Source organism: Antechinus flavipes, chromosome 4 (assembly GCF_016432865.1).
Source record: "Antechinus flavipes isolate AdamAnt ecotype Samford, QLD, Australia chromosome 4, AdamAnt_v2, whole genome shotgun sequence".
In the NCBI taxonomy this organism is placed as follows: domain Eukaryota; kingdom Metazoa; phylum Chordata; class Mammalia; order Dasyuromorphia; family Dasyuridae; genus Antechinus; species Antechinus flavipes.
The window spans coordinates 324,006,522-324,028,714 of record NC_067401.1 but is presented as its reverse complement, the minus strand read 5'-3'; the positions used below and the strand labels follow the sequence as shown (position 1 = coordinate 324,028,714).

The 22,193-nt window shown below is 33.8% G+C and overlaps 1 protein-coding gene across 7 annotated transcripts in view; it reads left to right on the top strand.

Annotated features, from left to right (window-relative positions):
• Positions 1 to 22,193, top strand: part of REPS1 (RALBP1 associated Eps domain containing 1) — an 84,832-nt gene that overhangs the window by 57,099 nt on the left and 5,540 nt on the right. For 5 of the 7 annotated variants that reach the window (XM_051997849.1, XM_051997850.1, XM_051997848.1 and 2 more), the window contains 6 exons: positions 8,189 to 8,276; positions 11,703 to 11,804; positions 12,675 to 12,747; positions 13,646 to 13,764; positions 16,689 to 16,753; positions 18,206 to 18,391. In XM_051997849.1, the coding sequence (XP_051853809.1) occupies positions 8,189 to 8,276; positions 11,703 to 11,804; positions 12,675 to 12,747; positions 13,646 to 13,764; positions 16,689 to 16,753; positions 18,206 to 18,391 (633 nt within the window). The remainder of the gene's footprint in view (positions 1 to 8,188; positions 8,277 to 11,702; positions 11,805 to 12,674; positions 12,748 to 13,645; positions 13,765 to 16,688; positions 16,754 to 18,205; positions 18,392 to 22,193) is intronic. The other 2 variants (XM_051997851.1, XM_051997847.1) reach the window with 1 other exon arrangement.

Sequence of the window (22,193 nt, the reverse complement as noted above, 5' to 3'; positions counted from 1 at the left end):
TTTGTATATCTATCACCTATCAAATACTTTGATTTTTGTACTTTAGTACAAACATTAGTAAACATTTACTGAGTTGAATTGTTGTACTAAATAAACAAGTTTAGTTTTTAGCTTTAACATCTAGAAATCAAGTAACCCAACAAAGAAATGCAGTTCTATTTTTTTTACCTCAGCAGAACACATCGACTGTGATTTATTAATTAAGGTTTTTTTATTTTCAAAAGATAAGCAAGGATAATTTTTCAGCATTGACCCTTACAAAATCTTGTGTTCCAAAATTTCCTCCCCTTTCCTCCTCTACCCCCTCCTCTAGATGGCAAGTAATCCAATACATGTTAAACATGTTAAAAAATATATGTTAAATCCAATATGTGTATACATATTTATACAATTATCTTAATGCATAAGAAAAACCAGATCAAAAAGGAAAAAAAAATTAGAAAATAAATTGCAACAAAAAGAGTGAGAATGCTATCTTGTGATCTACACTCAGTTCCCACAGTCCTTTACCTGAGTGTAGATGGCTCTCTTCATCACAAGATCATTGGAATTGGCCTCAACCTGGAAATGCAGTTCTTAAACATACCCATGAAATCCATGGAATTGTTACTACAGTTTTCTGTTAACATGATTGGATATTTTATGTAGGTCTGGCTCCATCTTTAAGTTGTGTAATTATGTGTCCAATATCATTGCATCAGTGATGATGTTAATTCTTTCTCTCTTATCTTTTCATTAAAGGTCAAGTCAGAAAGCATTTTTCCCCCCAAAATTATTTTATTTGAAGAAATAAAATAAGCAAAAAGAAAAACAGAAAACAATACAAACAAAAGAGAACATTATCATGTGCCCATCAGATCAGAGAAGATTCAAAATATATAACAAACACTAATACACACTAAATTGTGTGTGTGTGTGTGTGTGTGTGTGTGTGTGTGTTTGTTTTGCCTGAGTTATTCTAAATAGTCTATGTGTGTGTTTATATGTATTATGCATACATGTATGCAGATATATACATACACACATATCTCCCTTTCATTCCCACCCTCACTTCCAAGCAAGTTACAGTTAAGATATATTTATATATAAATGTGTGTGTATGATGACTGTTTCATTAAATTCTGCTTCATAACTTGGCTTACTGTTACTTAACCTTTCTCTCTACCCAGGGATTTCTCCCTTGTCTTCTTCCCTCACTTTTTGTTTGCCCATCTTCATATCTCTCCTCCCTTATTTCTTCATAGATTTTGGAGGGTGTTATGCCCTTCACTGTATATATGTAGAGTTGCCTTATTGAACCCATTCCTGAAGTGAGTAGGTTTTCTGAACTATGAGCTCTCCTCTTCTCTCTAATACCCATGTGCATTCTTCCTTTGTACCTTGTGTAACATGATTATTATTTTTACCTTTACTCTGCCAATCTTTCTTTTGAGTTTACCCTATTCTTGCTATAAAATTTATACATAAAGTATGCACTTTTCATGTAGAAAAAAACAATTTGTCCTTGTTTAAAGTTTGTACGTGTTGAGTTCCTTAAAATTGCTCTTTGATATTGGCTCTTATGTTAAATTTTCTGTTAAGTTTTGGTGTGGTTGATGGAAAGTTCTGAAAATCTGCAAGTTCGTTGAGTGTCCGTTTTTTTTCTCATTGAAAATTATAGATAATTTTGCCAGATATGATATTTTTGGCTTCAGGCCTAGTTCTTTTGCTTATTTGGAGATATGATTCTAAGACCTGCAGTCTTTTATTGTAGCTGCTGCTAAGTCTTGTACAATTCTAATTGTAGTTTCGGTGTACTTGAATTGGTTTTTTCTTGTTTCTTGCAAAGTTTTCTCTTTGGTTTAGGGGTTTCAAAATTTGTCAATAATATCCCTATGTGATTTCTACAAAGTATTTCTTTGAGGTGGTGATCAATGGATTTTTTTCTATTTCTAATATCCCCTCATGTACTATTATCACTCCAGGACAATTTACTAGATTTCCTACATTATTGTGTCAAGGTTCTCTTTTTGGTCACAATTTTCTGGTCTAGTTACTCTTATATTTCCTCCTTGATCTGTTCTCCAGATCTGTTATATTTCTTATGAGTTGTTTCACATTTTGTTCTATTTTCTGAATCCTTATAATCTATTTTGTTATTTCTTGGTCTCTCATAACTTCATTGGCTTCCAATTTTCAAAGAATTATTTTCATCTTTGAGACTCTGTACCTTCTTTTCTAATTAACTTTCCTTCCCCACTCCCCCCACCCCCCGCCCCATATCTTGTTTTTCTTACATGGTTTTAATTTTTTTCTTTAGTTTTTCTTCTGTGTCTCTTTTGATTTTTGAATTCTGTAAATTATCTCTGGGCAGGAAGTTGTTTCACATTACTCTTTGAGGTAGAAGCTGTTTTGTTTTTTTTACTAAAGTGTCCTCTTCTGAATATGTATCCCAATCTTCCCAATTGTGGGATGGGGAAACATCCCATAATATGTTTCAGTAGTAGGGTTTTTCTTTGCTGGTTCTTTTTTTTTTTTTTTTAATTAGAGGTATTAATGTCAACACCTCTAATTAAGGGGGGATAGTGCTACAAGCTTTCCTTCAGCTCTCCCCTCTGACCAGGAACACCAAACCAAGAGCTCCACCCTCCCGCAAGTGCCCACAGCTAGCAATGTCTCTGTCCCTTTGTTTCTGCACTCATCAGGTGCTGGTTGCTTCTGACCCAGGGCCTGGCCTTCCCAATCAAGAGGTTCATTCTGTATTCCCTGATTCAAACCCCTACTCAGCAATTGGAGAGGTAAAGATATCTCTGATTTCTGCTGAGGCTCCAGCTTTAACCAGCTAGGAGCTAGCCTGGAGGTGTCTGCACTTTGGACAGACTAATCTCTTCCCAGGGTCTTTCTTCAGAACTTCTTGGTTGTATCAGGAAGACCCCTGTTTTACCTGAAGTCTTCTTCACAAGTTTTTCACAAGTCTATGTCCAAAATTTGTTCCATTTGTAGGGGAAATTGGGAGAGCTTGAAATTTACCAACCTACTTGTATACAAAGACAGGCAAAAACATATCCTGCTCCCAGAAAACTCACAATCTAATGAAGAGAAAATACGTCAATGTATATATATAGAATAAATTGGAAATGATCTCAAGAGAGAAGTCAGTGAGAGTAAAGAGGTCTGGGAAAGACTTCTTATAGAAGGTGAGGTTTGATGAAAGCCAATAGACAGTGGTGGAGAGAAAGAGAATTCCAGGCATGAGGCAAAGATAGGGAAAATGCTGAAGTGTTTGTTGGAAGCAATAGCAAGTAAGCCAGTCACTGGATCATAGATTAGTGAAGGTAGTAAGATATAAGAAAATTATAAAGATAGGAAAGGACTAAGTTATAAAGGTCTTTAAAAGCTAAATAGATTTTACATTCAGAAAATTTACTATGTATTTATCTTACAAAATACATCTTATAAAATACATAGGAAAATATATTTAATACATATTTCAAATTATGCTTCTAATGAGAAAAACTTGAGTTTCTTGAAAAGGAAGAGTGACATGGCCAGTGTTGTGCTTTAGAAGAAGGTCACTTTGGTAGCAGAGTGGAAGAAGATGGACTGGGGTGGAGAGAAATAAAGCACGTTCTCTTGCTACATGATTTGAGGAGGAAAGAAAAGCTATAAAATGATTGTCTCAACACATTGAGGATCCAGTGAGATAATGTAATATAAATTTGTAGCTAGCCCAATCAGCACATTTTAATGATTTTTCTCCAGCTTTGTTCAGTGTCACAGGCAGTACATGTTGAGTAATCTAAGCCTAAGTTCTAATAGGGCAAGATTGACAGTAAAATAAGGGGTCAAGGGACTTAAAAAAGAATGGTTTAAAAATGAGCTGATTGCCAAAATCAATATGTGGAAAGACTGAGAGTATAACTGGTACAGAGAGGATAACTTGAGAAAGAATAAAGAGATGGAGGGCTTGGAAGTCTTGGTGAAAACAAAGACTAGGAATAAGCAGAGGTGGAATCACAACAGACTGTGATCAGATAAAGGAACCTCAAAAATTCATGAACATGAAAGTGGAACACTTCTGTATAATGACAAGATCAAAGGTATCACCATTTCTGTGTGTAGCTGGAGTAGATTAAAGTTGGAGGTCATGAGAAATGACTAAGTTGAAGACCTGGATAGTTAAGATATTTAAGAGAGCTGTTTAAATATCTATGTTGTAGTCTTCTAATATGAAACAAAGGTAGGAGAGGAGGGAAAGGCTGAGCTAGCATTAAATTCACTGAAAAAGGGTAGAAAATAGCTACCAGTCTTGGTGAAGTGATGACCATCAGCAAATTAGAGGTTGCTGAGTTATAGTAGTAGAAGATGGGAGAGTCTGAAAAGGGGGCAGTCAGTCATTCAATAAACTTTTATAAATGCTTGATATGTGCTAGACATTGTGCTGAATACTGGGATGGGCAAAAAATAGTTCCAGGTATGGACAACAGTCAAAAAATATCTGGAGCTTATAGAGATGGAATTTTCTGGAACAGCCAGGTGACCCAGTGTGACTTAATCAGTTATATGTTGGGGAAGAAGGGTTTACAAAGTAAAAAGATCGGAAGGGGACTAAATTATGAAGGACTGAATACCAAATAGAGGATTTTTGTTTTCGATACTGGAGGCAATAGGAAGCCATTGGCGTTTTTTGGAGTGGGAGGAGTTGGTAGGCAGGGAAGGCATGATCAATCTTGCACTTAAGGAAAATCAGTTTACTGGCAGAATAGAGTGGGAAGAGATTTGGGGTCATGTCTAGAAATATATCTTTACCTTTTATCATTTCTTTTGTCAGAAAATGGGTAACATTATTATCATGGGTCCTCTGGAGACATAGTTGATTATTGCATGGATTAGAGTTCTTTCAAAATCTTTCAAAGTTGTTTCTCTTTATGGTGTTATTGCCTTTGCATAAATTGTTCTTGTAGTTCTTCTCACTGTCCATCATATCAGTTCATGCTACTCAGGAGTCTTTAGAATCATGTTTTCTATCATTTCTCTGGATACAATAGTATTCCATTACATTGATAAACCACAGTTTTGTTTCCTAGTCTTAATCTTTATTTTTCTCCTCTCATCCCTTTGAATTTTCCCTTTCAGGAGTGGAGTTTTGTTTGGGGTTTTTTTTTTTCTTCACAGCTACTCATTTCCTGGCATCTTTCTTCCTAATTGCCCCTCTCTCTCACAGTTCCTATCAAGTTTCATCTCTTTCTACATCAGAATCTGTGTGTGTGTGTGTGTGTGTGTGTGTGTGTGTGTGTGTGTGTGTGTAACCTTCCTTTTCAGATAAAAATTTCATGTCAAAATTTATTTCATATTAAAAATGAGGTTCATCTAATGCTTCCTTTCATATTTGTATGCTTTTTTTCACATACTCCATTTATTTAAAACAAAATAGCAAATTTCTCCTCCTTTATTCCTATCTACATTAGTATAAAAGTTGGTACTTGAATTGCTTCTTTCTAGCCATTTGCAGTATTTTTTCTTTGACATGGACATCTGAATTTTGGGGGGATACAACAACATTCCTGGGACTTGCACTTGACATTCTTTTCAGGTGACTTTCTAACAAAATCCTGATAGATTTGAACAGTCTTCATCATTTTGCCATCAACAAGCTTTTAAACCCTTAGTGTGTGCCAGATGCTATCCTAAAACCTGAAAATACTGGCAGGGAAGCCAAGGGACACTGGTAAACAACCAATTGGGGTATTGTATAGAACAGCAAAAAAAGCCAATATTTTGAGATTGGGGAGTATGTAGAGGTGAGTCAGTATATTTTAAAACACTGGAAATGTAGGTAGGGTTATTTAAATTTATTGAAATAAAGTGTCAAAGCTTTGCCTCTTTTATTCCCGCCGCACCCCACTACCCTAATCCCCCTCTCCCACCCGCCCGCCCTGATCCCCATTGGTTTTAAAGGGAGCCCAATAATTCTTCAGTTATTTCTCCTAGAACTGCTCATTTTTTTCATGTTGGGCATCTTAAACTTTCTCATGTTTTCGGTGTTGATTTTGAGTTATTTCTTGCTTCCCATGGAGTCATTGGTTTGTATTTTGACTGTTTTAGTTCTCTAGGAATATGAAATAAGGTTACCACAACTTTGATTTCTAAAGTTGAGGTGTGTAGCAAAATAAAATTTAATTAGAAAATGCTTAACATAATAAATGTTAAAAATATAACAAAGGCAATGTAAATTTATGATTTTCAAAGCCATTCTGGAACCTGCAGGGATCTCTTTCAATTTGAGTTAATGCCACTATTCTAAACTACTTAATTCTTCTAGTTCTTTCCTCCAAAGTTTTTTTTTTTTTTTTAAATCTTTTGGTTCATTTCCTCTACAGACTTATATGGTTTTTGTATACAATTTATATACAATATAATTATATACAAAATACAATTTTTTTCCTCTTTGAATCTTTGCTTATAGCTGTTAAGAGTTACTTTAGGGTGATCTCCAGATCTACAATAATTTTATATGCTATAGTTAGTGGGTTTTTAAAATTCACTCATCTCTTCTGAATTGAAACTTTGTGCCAGGGCCAGATTTCACACCTGCACTTCTTGGTCTTGCCCTGGATTCCTTGTGTTTTTGTGTTACCTTGGCTTCCCAGGATTATGCTCAAATGAATCTTTTAATTTTCAGAGCCCTGCATCTTGTCATCTCAGAACACAGAGTAGTACTTGGAAGCTTAGTGAACTTTAGTCTCTTAGTTGTCTGTCTCGAAGTACTAAAGGATGGCACTATTCATTGGAGCTTTTTGACAACCATAGGGTTTTCTCAAAAGCACAGTCTGCTTTTGATGCTTCAAGACATAGTTTGCTACATAAATGTGTCCTATCTCCAGATATACTTGTGCCAGCTTTGTTAGAGGGGCCCTTTCCTACTATGATGGTCTTCTGACTTTACATGATATACTGAAATGGAAAAAGTCACTGTAATTTTATTGGATTTCTTGATCATTTGGTTTTTATGCAGACTTTGAGATTTTGCTGGGATAGGTAGCTTAAAACTGGACAGTCTACCTCTGATTCAGCCAAATTGGCAGAACGTCCTCATTCTTTCTCAGGATGATACTCTTCATTCTTCTGAGCTGCCCTGCTTTTAGCCTGCCCAATGCAAACCAAGTTTAGAAATTCATAATCTAACTAAGGAAATGGAAAATGTTTAGTTGAACATTTGTAGAGATAACTAAAAATACATCTATAAGAACTGAATAGAAAAATCAAGAAAATAGTATAGCTGTGAACTATTTGTAAGGTCCACTTCATTAGAATTATAACAGTATTCACCTGGGTGAATATCCTTGTGTTTGGGGCTCTTTTAAGCAGGAGCATCATTCAAGTTATTTTAGATACATATGAACCAACCTTTTAAACCATCAGGCTTAAACTACAATTGTAAAAACTGTCCCGAACTTATCAAAAAAGGAATTTTTTACATTTCCACTTTTCACTTTGTTGCATGTTTAAATTTTAATTGGGTGACAGTTTTTTAGTTTTTTGGTTTTTTGGGGTTTTTTTTGCAATCTTCATTAAAGTGGAGTTATAGCCTTTAAAAAAAAAAGTTTTAAATTTTATGTTACATGGCAAATTTGTGATAGATTTTTGCTTTTGTTTTTAGGGGGATGATTTTTAGTATTTTACAGGCACATGGTGGTTTTGAACTTGCTATAGGATATACTATATATATTGCTATGTATATAGCAAGTTAGTGAGAGAATTGAATTTTCTAGTTTTCAGGTCTTTATTTGTCTATTGAATCTGTAGATTTTACATAAACTGTCCAGAGTAAAATAATTACGTTTAGTAATTCCCAAAAGCCAAAATTCTTTGGTTCTTAAAACCTTGACTTTTGAATATGGATAGCAATTGAATTTTTTTTATAAGATTATTTTATCTATATAGGTATTAAGGTTTGATTAACCATATATAAATTGTTTTGAGCCATATTTATTACAAAACAGTAAAATTATTCTCTTTTAATTTCTAACTAGATATCTTTTCAAAAAGACTTACCTGGTTTATGATATTAACTATGTTTTCAATGAAAAGTCTGCCTCACTATGAAAAAAATATTTTTTAAGGTTTAGTAACTTTACTAAAGATTTAGTAGGCTTGTAAAAAGCTTATATGGTGCTAATATGCTTCATTTTCTCCCTTTCATATTTAGGATACTGCTATTGTCCATCCAGTTCCCATTCGAATGACTCCAAGCAAAATTCACATGCAGGAAATGGAACTTAAAAGAACTGGAAGTGGTAAGGAAACTGATTTCTAAAAGAAGGTACTATTAATTTAAAATAGCCAAATAATTACGTTTTTAATGATCATCTTTAATTTATAATTGCTTAGTCTTTTCCAAGGCAATTCCAATCTCCCCAGAGCTGTCTTTAAATTTAATATTTTCTCTCCATTTCATAAAAATATAGAGAACAATTGAATAGATAGAAAACTTTAAATTGAATATAATATGACTGAAAGACTGATAAGGCGCAATGAACAAGGAATCAAAACTTGCCATGAACTGTCAACAAACATTTATTAAGCACATGCTATGTGTCAGATCGTTTGCTATGGGCTGATACTAATAAAAAGAAGTGAAATAATCGTCATTTGCAGGAAGCTTGCATTCCAGTAGGGTAAACATCAAGACATGTGTAAGAAGAGAATAAATAAAAAGTAGTTTAACAGAAGATACCTTGGAAGGAAAAGTACCAGTAATGGCTATCAGGAAAACCTTTATTTAATGCTTGAGTTGTGCTTTGAAGGAAGAGAGGCAGAGGTAAGAAAAAGAACATTCCAGGCACGGGAGGGTAAAAGCACAAAGGCACAGAGATGAGAGATAGAGTGTTACACATAAGGATCAGAGAGAAGACCAGTTTGCTTTGATTGTAGAATGTAACTGTGCTAACAATATCCAGTTAGCTGGAATATAGTCTAGGGTCAGGTTATTAAAGGCTTTAGAAGCTAAACAGTTTATATTTTGGACACCACTAGTGTTTGAGTCAACCACTAGTGATTGACATGATCAGATCTGAGTTTAAGGAAAATTTGGCAGCAGTCTAACGCATTGGAGAAAGGGATAGAAAAGGAAAGAAAAAGATAGAAGGCTGATACAATAATCTAGATGAGAAATGATTAAGACTAAAACTAAGGTGGTTGTGTGCATACAAATACTCGAGGGAGTTGGGTGCAAGATATTTTCTAGACCCAGAAGTGGATTGGATATGTGGGATAAGGAAGAATTAAGAGTTGAAGATAACACCAAAGTTATGAACTAAGAGACTGAAAGAATAATGATAGTATCAAATTGAAATTTCAGAATATGGTTTTTAGGGAAAGATAATTCTATTTCAGTCATGTTGAATTTGAGATGGCTGTGGGATATCCAGCTTAAAATATCCAATAGGCAATTGATGGTGTGAGACCGAAGCTGAATATGTAAATCTAGGAATCATCTGCATAGAGCTGGTTAATAACCCCTTGAATTATTAACCCTTAAGTGGCTCATAAGCCACTGAGAGAAAGAAAAGGACCGTGCCTTAGGAAATACTCACAGAGTAGGGCTTCTTAAACTAGTTTCACTCTCCATCCCTTTTTACCTGAAAGATTTATTTAATCTTTATTTAAACAGGTATACAATCAAACATTTACTCATAATAAATCAATTATGTGACCACACACATTCAGTTATGAGATTAAACCAAAGTTTAAGAAACTGAGGCATAGATGATAAATCAGCAAAAGAGACTGAGAAGAAAGAGTTAAATGGGTAGGATAAAACTACAAAAACTCAGGAGAGTATGTAGGAGGAATGAGTGGTCAAATGTCAGGTGTAATATATAGTGTTTAGATGGAGGAAAAGGCTATCAGATTTTCCTGTTGAAATCTTTGGTACCTTTGGATAAAACAGTTTCAGTTGAATGACACAGTCTAAAACCCAGACAGTGAAGGTCTGAGTGAGAAGACAGGAAGTAGAAGCAAAACATAGCTTTTTTTTTTTTTTTTTTTTGGGGGGGGGGGGAGCAAAAGCACTGATAAAAGGCGGAGAGATCAGATGATAACTTGACAATAGTAGGATCTAGCGAAAATATTTTTAAGGCTTGAAGATAGTGGTGAAGAAACCAGTAGATAGAGAAAGGTCAAAGAATTAAGAAGAAGGGAGTGATTTAAGGTTGCAGTCTCCTAAAGAAGGCAAGAAAGAATGGAATCAAGGGCACACATTGACTTTGGCAAGGAAGAGTCACTTCATTATCAAGGGCTGAGAAAAGGAAAAGGAAGGGATGATACTAAGGAGTTTTGAGAAGAAAAGAAGAGAGGAGGAGCTAATTCAAGTGCACTGGCCTTGATTTTCTTAGTCAGGTATCTGAGAAGGGAGGAGGAGAGAACACATGAGCAGCTTGAGAAGCAAAATTTTGAATTAACTGCTGTGGGAAATGAGATAAGGAATCCTTTAAAAGAGAAATAAAAGGATTATCTTTCTGGAGTGAGGCCTAAAAGTTGCATAACATAATTTATAATGTACTTAGCACAGGTGTTTAACCTCATATTTGTCATGTCCAGTTCATTCTTGAAGTAAATTCTGGCAGGTCCTACCAAAATGAAAAGGCATTTATTTAGGCCCAGTTTAGTGTCTGAAAACCAGCCTACTTAAATGACCACAGCAACCCTTGAAGATCTTCTATTCTACTAAGATACTCACATTTCCAAAGTTAGGTCTTTTATAGTATGAAGTTAATCTAGTTCAAAATCAGTATTCTTAATTTTTGCCTAGTTTTTATTCTAAAACTTTTATATAGATGAAAGAAAATTTCAGTGTATAGACTATATAACCAATAGCTCCTATTTTAATTCTTTTTTTTGGGGGGGGGGGTATCTTAATGTTTTCCTTCTTAGGATATCTCTAATTCATCCAGTTTGTTTTGTTTGTACATAGCTGTTTGCAAGTAGTTATTTTTATAAGAATGTGAGCTCCTTAAACAATAATAATGATAACATCTAGCATTTTATACTATTATGTGCCAAGTATTATGCTAAGAGGCATAAGAGATGAAGAGTATCTCATTCGACCCTTAAAACCACCCTGGGAGAAAGATTCTCACTACTCAGCCACCCTTCTTTCTTTGTTCCTTAGGGACAGAGATTGCTTTTCTTTGTTTCCTCAGCTCTTAGCACAGTGTCTAGCACAAAATAGGCATTTAATAAATGCTTGTTGACTTGCATAGTGCTTTTACATATGTAAAACAACTCCAGGAGGTGTATGATTGCTTACTGGAAACTATCATTTCTTCAAGGTAAATGAATAAGTATGATAAATCGCTTAAATATTAAGTATAGTTGCAGAAGATTCTGTAAATTAAACTTGTATTTTCATGTGGCTGTTATGAATTTGTAATTATTAAATGTATATGTTTTCATACAGAACCTGCATTATAAGTTTGAGGTTTAAAAAGTAATCATTTGATGTTAATTAAAAATCTACCTAAAAAATAAGGAAAGAATATATAAAAGATTAACATTTGAATTTTATGCTTTTCATGAAGAAAATGCAAATAGCTTTGCTAAAAGTTTCTTTAGTTATAAATACTTAAAGGAAGTATCTTTTATGACAGATTTTACCGGTTTTGTATAATTTTAAAATGTGTTTAATTTTATTTACTTTTGTGCAATACATTTTTCATTAGATCACACTAATCCCACTAGCCCATTACTTGTGAAACCACCTGACCTTTCAGAAGAAAATAAGATAAATTCATCAGTAAAATTTGTTTCTGGAAATACAGTTGGTAAGTTAAAATATAGTTTGTTTGTTTTTTTTAATCCGTAACTATCGATCTTGATTTAAAGGCCCTGAAGAAATTAAATTAATAGCATTTTGAAATATTTGCATTAAATGCAAGGATAGACACTTCCAAATAAGTTACCCAGTTTTAGAACCTCCTCTACTTATGAGTGAAACATAGACTGCACACTGTTTCTCCTATCCTTTTTGGAATCCTCTTTTTCGGTGTCTGCCCAAAATTTGTTTATTCACAGGCTGGTGAATAATACAAGCAAAACATAAGCATGTCAGGATTTTAAAAATTAATATTTGTATTATTTCTAGGAATATAGGTCTAGAGCTAAAAAGGACCTTGAAGATCAGGTGGTCCAATCTCTTTATTAAACTGATGTAAAAAGAATTTAAATTACTTGACCAAAGTTACATAATTAGTAGGTAAATTAAAAGTACTACACCATTCTTCATCCAAATATTACACATCAACAACATCAGTAGAAACTTGTGTTATGTTGTTCCTTCCTCTAAGAATTTACATTATAAAATATAACAAACCTTAGGGCTTTCCAGCTAGCAAAATATTATTCTCTAGTACTTCTCTAAGTTTTGATATCCAGTCTGCTACTGTTGCCACAGTCAAAAGTTACCCATCAGGAGAAGATTGTGTTGAATTATAACTTGACAATTTTTTATATTCCTTGATAAGAGTTCTTATTTCTAATTTTCAGTTTTAAAATTGATACTTTTTTTCATCTAGATATGTTTTTACTTGTCAGTTTCTTCTAATATGTAATGCATAAAATCTAAAAATGCATTGTTGAAGTGAAAAAATCAGGTAACTAATTATGAAATTGTGTTTTTCCTTACTTACTACCAGCAGATGGGTACAGTAGTTCAGACTCTTTTACCTCTGACCCAGAGCAGATTGGAAATGCTGTAACTCGGCAACGGTCAGTATTTTCTGCAATAAAAACCTGAATATATTTTGAACACAGCACAAATTCTGTCATCCAAAGGCTATTTAATTGCTAATTCAACTGAATAAAAACTAATTGTGATATTTACTGTAAATGTAAAAGAACTTTTTCTTTTATATGTTTTATAGAGGCTTTTTAATAATTTATTTTTAGAAAAATGTTTAAAATGTTAAGGCATTTTGTTAAAAATTTAAACATCAAACATGAACACTTTCAGTATACAAGGAATAATAGAGAATTACATGAAATTCTAATGTAAAACTTAACCAATATTTATAATTACTATTACTAATAATAAAACTCCTCTCTATACAGAATTCTGTATTCTTGACATATTCATAGAAACAGAGACTTTTCATTCTTGCATATAGGAAATAACCTCTGTTCATTAAAGCAAAAATTTTTCTTCTCCTGATTGCATGTATATCCTTTCTCATTTTCTTGTATTTCTTAGAATATGGGAATTTAGCCAATTTTTCTTCCTTGTAACAAGATTAAATCAACAAACCCACAGAGTACAATCAGTGTCTTTTCTGAGTATAGATAATGTTTTGTTTAGTTATGGTATTACTAGGATATGGCAGCAAAGAAATATTTCTCCAGGGACAACTAGGCCCAAGCCCAACTTCATCTAGGAATTTGGCCTGCAAAATGATAAAAATATGTATTTCCTTTCCTTCAGGGTTATGTGAACTACTTTTAATATTTGTCTGGCTCAGCCCTTTTTCAGAATGCCACCTAGACAAGAGGGTAAACAAGTATGAAAATCAGTTAGTTTAGGGATAATTAAAATTGAAATGTTATAATATAAAGATTTAAAAGTTACAGTAACTATGGTTAAAATAGTTCTTTTATGAATTTTATTTTGCAGGTCACATTCAGGAACATCTCCAGATAACACTGCACCCCCACCCCCACCGCCAAGACCTCATCCCTCCCATTCTAGATCATCATCTTTAGATATGAACAGAACCTTTCCAGTCACAACAGGTAGGGATTAGAGAACTGCAATTTTAAGTTTAAAATTCAATTAAATTTTGAAATTGCACCAAAGATATATATTGTCTTATTTTTAACCCATTTTTAATAGATGTGCTGGTTTGAAAACATTTCTTTTGTAATAGAATGTAAAGGCTTATAAGTGATGAAAAAAAAAAGACACCTTTGTCTTTTCATTGCAGAGATGTGGAGGATTTGTGTGTAGATACTGTGCATGTATTATAAGGGATGGTCACTATGTTGGTTTTGTTTAACTACTTTAATTGCTTCTTTTAAAATCTTTCTTACAAAGAGCATCTTGCTGAAAAATGGGGATGGAAAGAATTTATTTTAAAAAATGAATATTATGTAATTAAAGACATCAATAAGATGTATCAAAAGAACAGCTTTAATATGTTTGAAGTCATCTCCCAAATAAGGTAATGTTTCTCAGTAAAACTGATGTTCCTTGATGGCTTAGCCTATACAATATGAAAAACTTCAAGTTTTCTTTATTTTATGTATAATTGTTTATTTAGTTCCAACACCCTTGCAATCAAGTAAAGGCTTTTCTTAATTACATCGTTGGGCTATTTTTCAGTCTGTTATATATGGACTACTAGGTAGATTACTGATAGTACTTTTGTTGGAATCAAATCAGCCTTAACATAATCAAAATTTTCTTTAAAATGCACTGTTGCTTCAAATTATTTCTTTACATACATGATAAAATTATGAGAACCAAGTTTTTACTTTTATTAAAATTTTAAAGAACTTTTTAAACCCATTATTGGCAGATTTATTATCTCCTGATTTCTAGGCAGTAGAGGAATATAATATCAGTGATCGATAATCATTTATATTCTTAGTGGCTAACAGAATACAAGCTTAATAAAACAAAAAAGCTTAATTAACACTTTTATTTGGAAACTATGATGTAGAAAGATAAAGTAATCATGAAGGGAGGGGAAGGTATTAACTTTGGAGTTGGGGGGTGGGGAACAATTATAATAAAGTGGCATTTGCCCTCATTTGCAGGAGTACATCTCTTTGAACAGCTTGTCTCCCATTTCATCACCTTTTTTTAGTCATTATTTAAAAACCCATTGTACTATAACCCCCATAGGGGTGACTGTGGTCATATATACGTTGTGGCATACTTTAGTTCTCACATAACTCAAACTGATTAACCTTTGTCATCTTGAACTCTGAAATTATCCTTTTTGTCTTTTCCTTTCTCTGCTTCACTCTTAATTGTATTTATTGTCTATGTTACCTATCATTTCATCCATTTCTGGTCTCTGCTAGTAACACTGCTCTAGGCTCACTTTATTCTATATAGTTTTTGTTCCTTTTGAGAATCACTTCCACCAACACTGTTCTCCAACCTTTGATCCATTTTGTCATTGTCAACTCTCAGCCGCTAGATCAGATCCCATCACCTATCTTCACTTTAGTTCCTGAACTGCCATATGCTGTTGGAAAAGTCATAAATGCCAGGGTGCAGTGGATAGTGCACTGGATTTGAAATTGGGAAACACTGGGTTCAAATCCTGCCCCACATTCTTAGTTCTGTGACTGACAAGTCACTTAACCTTTCTCCCAGCCTCGTTTCCTCGGCTCAATAACATCTAAGATCCTTTCTGTCTCTTAAGTATATGGAACTCAATCTCCTGAAGCTTCAAATGCTACCTTCCCCCACTTTCTTTTTAAAGATGACTGTCTCTTAATATTTGTTACTTTTTCTTCCTAGTGCCCCATCAAAAACCCTTATTTATTGGCTTCAGTCTCTAGGGAAGAATTATTTTCTCCTTGCCAAGATTGATTGATTTACTCAGTAAGGTCCTTAAGGGCAATTGCTATTTTTTGAATCCCTAGAATTTGGAACTTAAATAACTGACACATAATATGCATTGCTTGTTGCTAAATTGAATGCCTTTGATCCTATTTTATTCTGTCTTATCAGAAAATGCCCTACCATTTCCCTCTCTCTTCTGTTATAAAGTACAAATTTCTTTGACATTTGAAACCCTTCATGATCTGGCTTTAACTTCTCTTTTTAGATTGATTGCACCTTATTAATCATCTCTCATTACATTCCAGTCTTGAGGCCCACTTGCTGCTTGGTATACAAAACAATCCTGTGTAGTTGTATAAACTGTTTCCTTTGACTGGAATGCTCTCTCATTTGTAGAGTTTTTTCAGGGCTCAGTTTATAGCACTTCCTTAAAGAGGTCTTGCCCTTATTTACTTCTATGTTTAATGCTTCCCTCCAGAAATTGTATTTTGCTTGCTTATATGCTTATTTTCTTGCTTTAAGCGGCATAGAACGAGTTCCTTGAGAACAAGGAATGTTTTGTTGTTATCTTTTGTTTCCCTAGAGAATTTTGTCTCCATTCCTTCCTCTCCCCCCTTGCTCAACCTCACACTCTCTCTTTCTCTTTCTCTCTCTCTCCCTCCCTCCCTCCCCTCCTTCCTCTTCACCCTTTGGACTCCCCCTCCCTGATACAAACAGTTGATACAAGTTACACAGGTGCCAGCTCCCTGATACAAATTACACTGGTGCAGTTATGTAAAACTTCTTTTCATGATAATAAATCTGGTTTAACCAACCAGATTTCCTATTATTCCTCATCATATGTTCTTTATTCCAGCCAATTGGAATTTTTTACTGTTTTCTAAACTTGAGTATTCCATTTCTTATTAATGCTCTCTGCTTCACATTACCTTTTATTTTTTGTTTACATGTTGCCTACTCCAAATAGAATTAAGCCCCTTGAAGTCAGATTCTGCATTTTTGTCTTTGTAGCTCCAGGACTTCAAAGAACAAATTGCACACAAGTGGTTAATAAATACTGAATTGAATGATTCCTTAGAACTTCAGATGAGTGAGCCCACATATTTTACATAATAATAATTATTATATATCCCTTTAGGACAACAACAGGCTGGAGTTGTTGCCCATCCTCCTGCAGTGCCTCCAAGACCACAGCCTTCACAGGTAATTTGATTAAATTCAGCATTTGCTTTTAAATTTCACTTACTGCTGTCCATAATCCCATTTTTCTTATTAGTCCTTTGATTATCTCCTAAAATTAATTTCAGAGGAGCAAAAGGAGATGCTTAGTGATCATTCCTAATTAAACTCAGTTTTAGAAAATGGAATTGAAATTCTTTAAGTGCCTACTACCATTGAAAAAACAAAAATCTTTCTTAGGAAAGATATCCTTAAAAAATATTTAAGGAGCATAAAGGGGGGAAAAAAGGCTGAAGCAGAGGAAAGAGAAGTGAAGAGCCAGAGGATATCTTGTAAAATAATTAACTGAACAAGCAATGAAAACTCAAATAGAAAGGAAAATTAAATCATCAAGAGTTGATCTATAGAAATACCAAAAGGATGAAATTAGGTTCAAGTAGAAAATAAATTGCAACTTTTGAAAAACATAAGAGGAACAAGAAATTAAAGAAATGCCAACCCTAACAATTTGTCAAATTCGTTTTCTAGTTTCAAACAGATTTTCTCTTTTTACAATAGTGGTGAACTATTGTAGCAATAAGATGTGAAAAGAGCAAGCATTTTAAAAATCTTTATTTGATCTGGTCGCCGTTCTTTTTTTTTTTTCCCTCTGCCAACAAGTATTTTCTCTTTTTTTTCTTTTTTTGCTGAGGCAATTTGGGTCAAATGACTTGTCCAGGGTCACAGCTAGGAAGTGTTAAGTATATGAGGTTGGATTAGAACTTAGGATCCTCCTGACTTTAAGGCCAGCACTATCCACTGTGCCATCTAGCTGCCCCAACAAGTATTTTCTAAACATAGATTTTCACCCTTCCCCCGCACCCCTGGAAACTAGCTATCTTGAAGTGTCTTTCATACTTTGTAGACTTAGAGATTTTCCCGTTTTTTGTTTTTTGTTCTAGAGAGCTTCTCATTTCTTTTAAAAAAGAAAATCTATGAATACCTAGTCTAATGTTAACAGATGAAGAATATTAAAAAACAAAAGTAAACAACTCTGTAGCCTTTAATGCTGGGGCCTCTACATGGCTCTCTATGAACAGAGCACGGGCATCAAATCCAGCCTCAGCCACAATGTCTGCTTGAGCATGGGCAAGCCACTTAACCTTTGCTTTAATCTACTGAAGAAGGAAATGGTAAATTAGTAAATTTGCCAAGAAAACACCATGTAGGATCATGAAGAGTCAGACACAATTGAACCACAACATAATGAATAACATTATATTAAGAAAAAATGTTGAAGCAAAGATAATTACAAAGGTGAATGAAGCTTCTGTTCAAACTACTTTGGAAATATGAAAAAATGTATTAATATATTGCAGACATGTGTCTTGATATTATCATAAGATATACAGAATCGATAAGTACTTAGTATGCTAGACTAAAATTCATATTAGTTGTTACTTTTCCCATGCTGTTTTCTTGATTTTTTTTTTAAAGGCTCCAGGTCCTCATGTGCATCGCCCAGTGGATGCTGAAGGCCTAATAACTCACACTAGTACCTCACCTCAACAGATACCAGAACAACCAAATTTTGCAGATTTCAGCCAATTTGAAGTATTTGCTGCATCTAATGTAAATGAAGAACCTGATGATGAAGCTGAAAAGCATCCGGAAGTCTTGCAGGTTAGTAGTTGTAAGAATGTGATTTCTTTTTCAAGTAATGAATCTTTGTCCTCTTATCATTCATTCAACAAACATTTTTTGAATGCTTGTTTTCTGCCAAGCCCTGGGTGTGGGGTTTGGGGGAGAGAAGGGGGGACAAGAATTAATTTTTTTTCAATCAGGAACTTCACATTCTAAGAGGGAAGCTATGGATGGCATGTACACAAATAGCTAAAATTAAGGTAGACTGTGAAAACAGAGCTCTTTCCTCCATGGACAGATAGTCAAAGATTATGAACAGATAATTCCCAAGGGAATAATCACAAATAATTACAAATTTCTTCATATGAAATAATTCTCCAAATTAATAAGAGAAATGATAGATGTCTATTTTTTTTTTTTAATTTAGAGAAGATTCTAGACAAAATGTGAAGATATATCAAGTTCTGGTTTGTGTGGAAAACAAGTTCACTATAGCCTGAAAAGAACTGCAAAATGTCTGAAAGTTTTATTTGTATAGATAATTATTATAGCACCTTGTTTCATTCATGCCTTCCTGACTAACATATTTAGTTGACTAGAGATTCTTTATAGTTTAGCTCATATATGGTTGCTTAAAATCATAAACTCTTCAGTACAGGAAATTCAGACCATTTACAAATTAGGTAGCATATAACTCCCAACCCATATATCTACTTTCTTGCTTCTACAAAATCTTTTAATGATTTCCACATACAAATTAGGTTTTCACAGATATTGTGTGGCAGATCACATCTTTATATAAATGTCATGTAATTGACTTAAAGGTGCAGAAGAATGCAAGATCCTACTGTTTTGTTGATAAGGGAGGGGTGGGAAATCATTTGATTTGGTAGAACCCAAAGCCATCTTAAAGGCTTTCCAGTAGAGTCATCTTCCATTACTTATGCCCAGATCATACAGATTCATAATTAGCTATATAACAGCAGAGACCCCCCCCCAAAAAAAAAAAAGAAAAGAAAAGAAAGAAATGTATTCATTAAAGGCATTACTATAATCAAAGTAATTTCTAGCCCAAAGAACAAATAGAAGAGGTATTCTCTATAAAAGGTGGGATCTTTCAAATATTTCTATTATTACAGAGCCTGCTAATTAAAGCAAACTTTGCTAAATGGGGTGAACATCTATTCAAAAGTTTTTACACTGATAATTCACTCAGGAAGTGAAAGTTGATAAAGAATGTCTATTGCTTATGTGCTATGATGTACAATTGACAGGATAAGCAGCCCAGTTAGCTTGGTCCATAGATACTTTTTACTTACAGGCCTTTCAAATGGACTGGGCCCTGAATTAAGTAGGAAAGAGTGGATTGAACTGTATTTGGACATTTACATGTGACTTTTCAAAGACCTTATGATTCTCTCTGAAGGAAAAATACTCAGCCTGTTAACTGAAATATACTTGTAGTGATTTTATAATTTGGAATTATGTAGTACTACTGCCTATGAGACATCTGTATTAAGGAGAGATGAAAGATGTATGATAGAATGCATCATTAATTGCTCACAAAAAGTTGCATAAAAGCTGTTGTTAAGATATGAAAAAAAGGAGGTGGGTTAAGTTATGTAGTGAAAGTCCATGAATATACCACAAGTAAAGTGCTGTATTGATACTTGTATAATATTTAGAAATCTAGAGAGAAGCTTCCATTATGTTGAATGAGTGAATTTCCGTGGAAAATTTATAGGAGCATATGGCTAAGGCATAGAGAGGATAGACTGTGACCTGCATCACTGGAAGGAACTACCCTCAGTGATCAGATCATAATTAAATGAAATATGTTGTTCATAAAAAATCAAAATACACACTCAGCAGAAGATATGGTCAAAGCTCCTACATCCAAAACCTCCAAGAAAAATAAGAATTGGTCTCAAGTCATGAAAGAGAGCTCAAAAGTGATTTTATAAATCAAGAGAGGTAGAGAAAAAATTCGGAAGAGAAATGAGAATAATGCAGAAGGAATAAAAAAAGCGAATGAGGAGAAGAGTGCCTTAAAAAGCAAAATTGGCCAAATGGGAAAGATACAAAATCTCACTAAAGAAAATAATTCCTTAAAAATAAGAATTGAGCAAATGGAAGGTAATGACTATGAGAAATCAAAATACAATAAAATAAATCTAAAAGAATGAAAAATAAAAATATAAAATATCTCATTGGAAAAACAAGTGACCTGGAAAATAGATTTAAGAGAGATAATTAGTGGTTTACCTGAAAGCCATGATCACAAAAAGAAGAGTGTGTACATCATCTTTCAAAAAATTGTCAAGAGAAACTTTCTAGATATGCTAGAATCAGAGGGTAAAATAGAAATTGAAAGAATCCACTCATCACCACTTGAAAGAAATTCCAAGATGAAAATACCAAGGAATATTATAGCCAAATTCCATAAGTCCCAGGTCAAGGAGAAAATATTGCAAGCATCCAGAAAGAAACAATTCAAGTAAAGTGGAACCATGGTCAGGATAATACAAGATCTAGCAGCTTCTACTTTAAAGGACTGGATAGCTTGGAATATGACATTCTAAAAAGCAGTGGCACTAGGATTACAGCCAAGAATCGCCTACCCAGCAAAAAAATCTGAGTATAATCTTTCAGGGGAAAAGGTGGATATTCAGCGAAAGACAGGATTTTCAAGCATTCATGATATAAAGACCAGAGCTAAATGGAAAGTTTGATTTTCACATATAGAATTCAAAAAGAAGCGTAAGGAGGTAATTAGGAAAAGGGATTTAATGTTTATCTGTTTATATTCCTACATGGGAAGACAATATTTGTAATTCATAAGAACTTTAGAGAGAGAGAGAGAGGAGAAAGTGTCAACTCACACCTGTGCCCTTTGTCTATCTGTCTCTCTATCATGACAGTTAGGAGTGTATATATATGATGGCAATTATGTGTATATATATATATATATATATACACACACACACACACATATACACACACACACACTCCTAACTGCCATGATAGACACAGAGGGTACAGGTGTGTTGATTATGAGTTGACTAATATCTAAAAATAAAACCAAAGGGTGAGAGGGGAATGTGTTGGGAGAAAGGGAAAGTTGGAATGGTTTAAAGTATCTTCTATAAAAGAGACAAGGAAAAGCTTTTGTAATAGAGGGGAAAAGGAGAAGGGAGGGTGAGTGCGTGAATTTTTACTGTCATCAGAATTGGTTCAGAGAGGAAATACACATTCAGTATGGAAGAGGAAAAAATAAACAGGAGGGAAAACAATAGTAATTATGAAAAGAATTTTGAAGCATGTTTTTCTGATGACGGTCTCATTTCTCAAATGTATAGGGAACCGAGTCAACTTTATTTAGGGAAAAAAAAAAAAAACATTCCCCAATTTAGCTCTTTTGATCTATGCCTAAAGGGTTATAAAATCATGTATATCTTTTGACCTAACAGTGCCACTACTAGGCATGAATCCCAAAAGAGATTTTTTAAAAAGGAAAAGATTTCATACATATAAAAATATTTAATAACAACTCTTTTCTTGGGGCAAAGAATTGGAAATTGAGAGCATGCCCATCTGTTGGAGAATGGCTGAAAAAATTGTGGTATGGGATTAGGAAGGAATATTATTATTCTATAAGAAGTGTAGAGTAGGATGCTATCAGAAAAACCTGAAAAGTCTTCCATGAGTTCAAGCAAAGTGAAATGTATATAATAATGTATATAGTAATAGAAAAGTTGTGGATGATCAGCTGTGAATGAATTTGCTACTCTCAATAATGCAATGACCCAAGACTACTCTGGATGAAAATTGCTTTCCACAC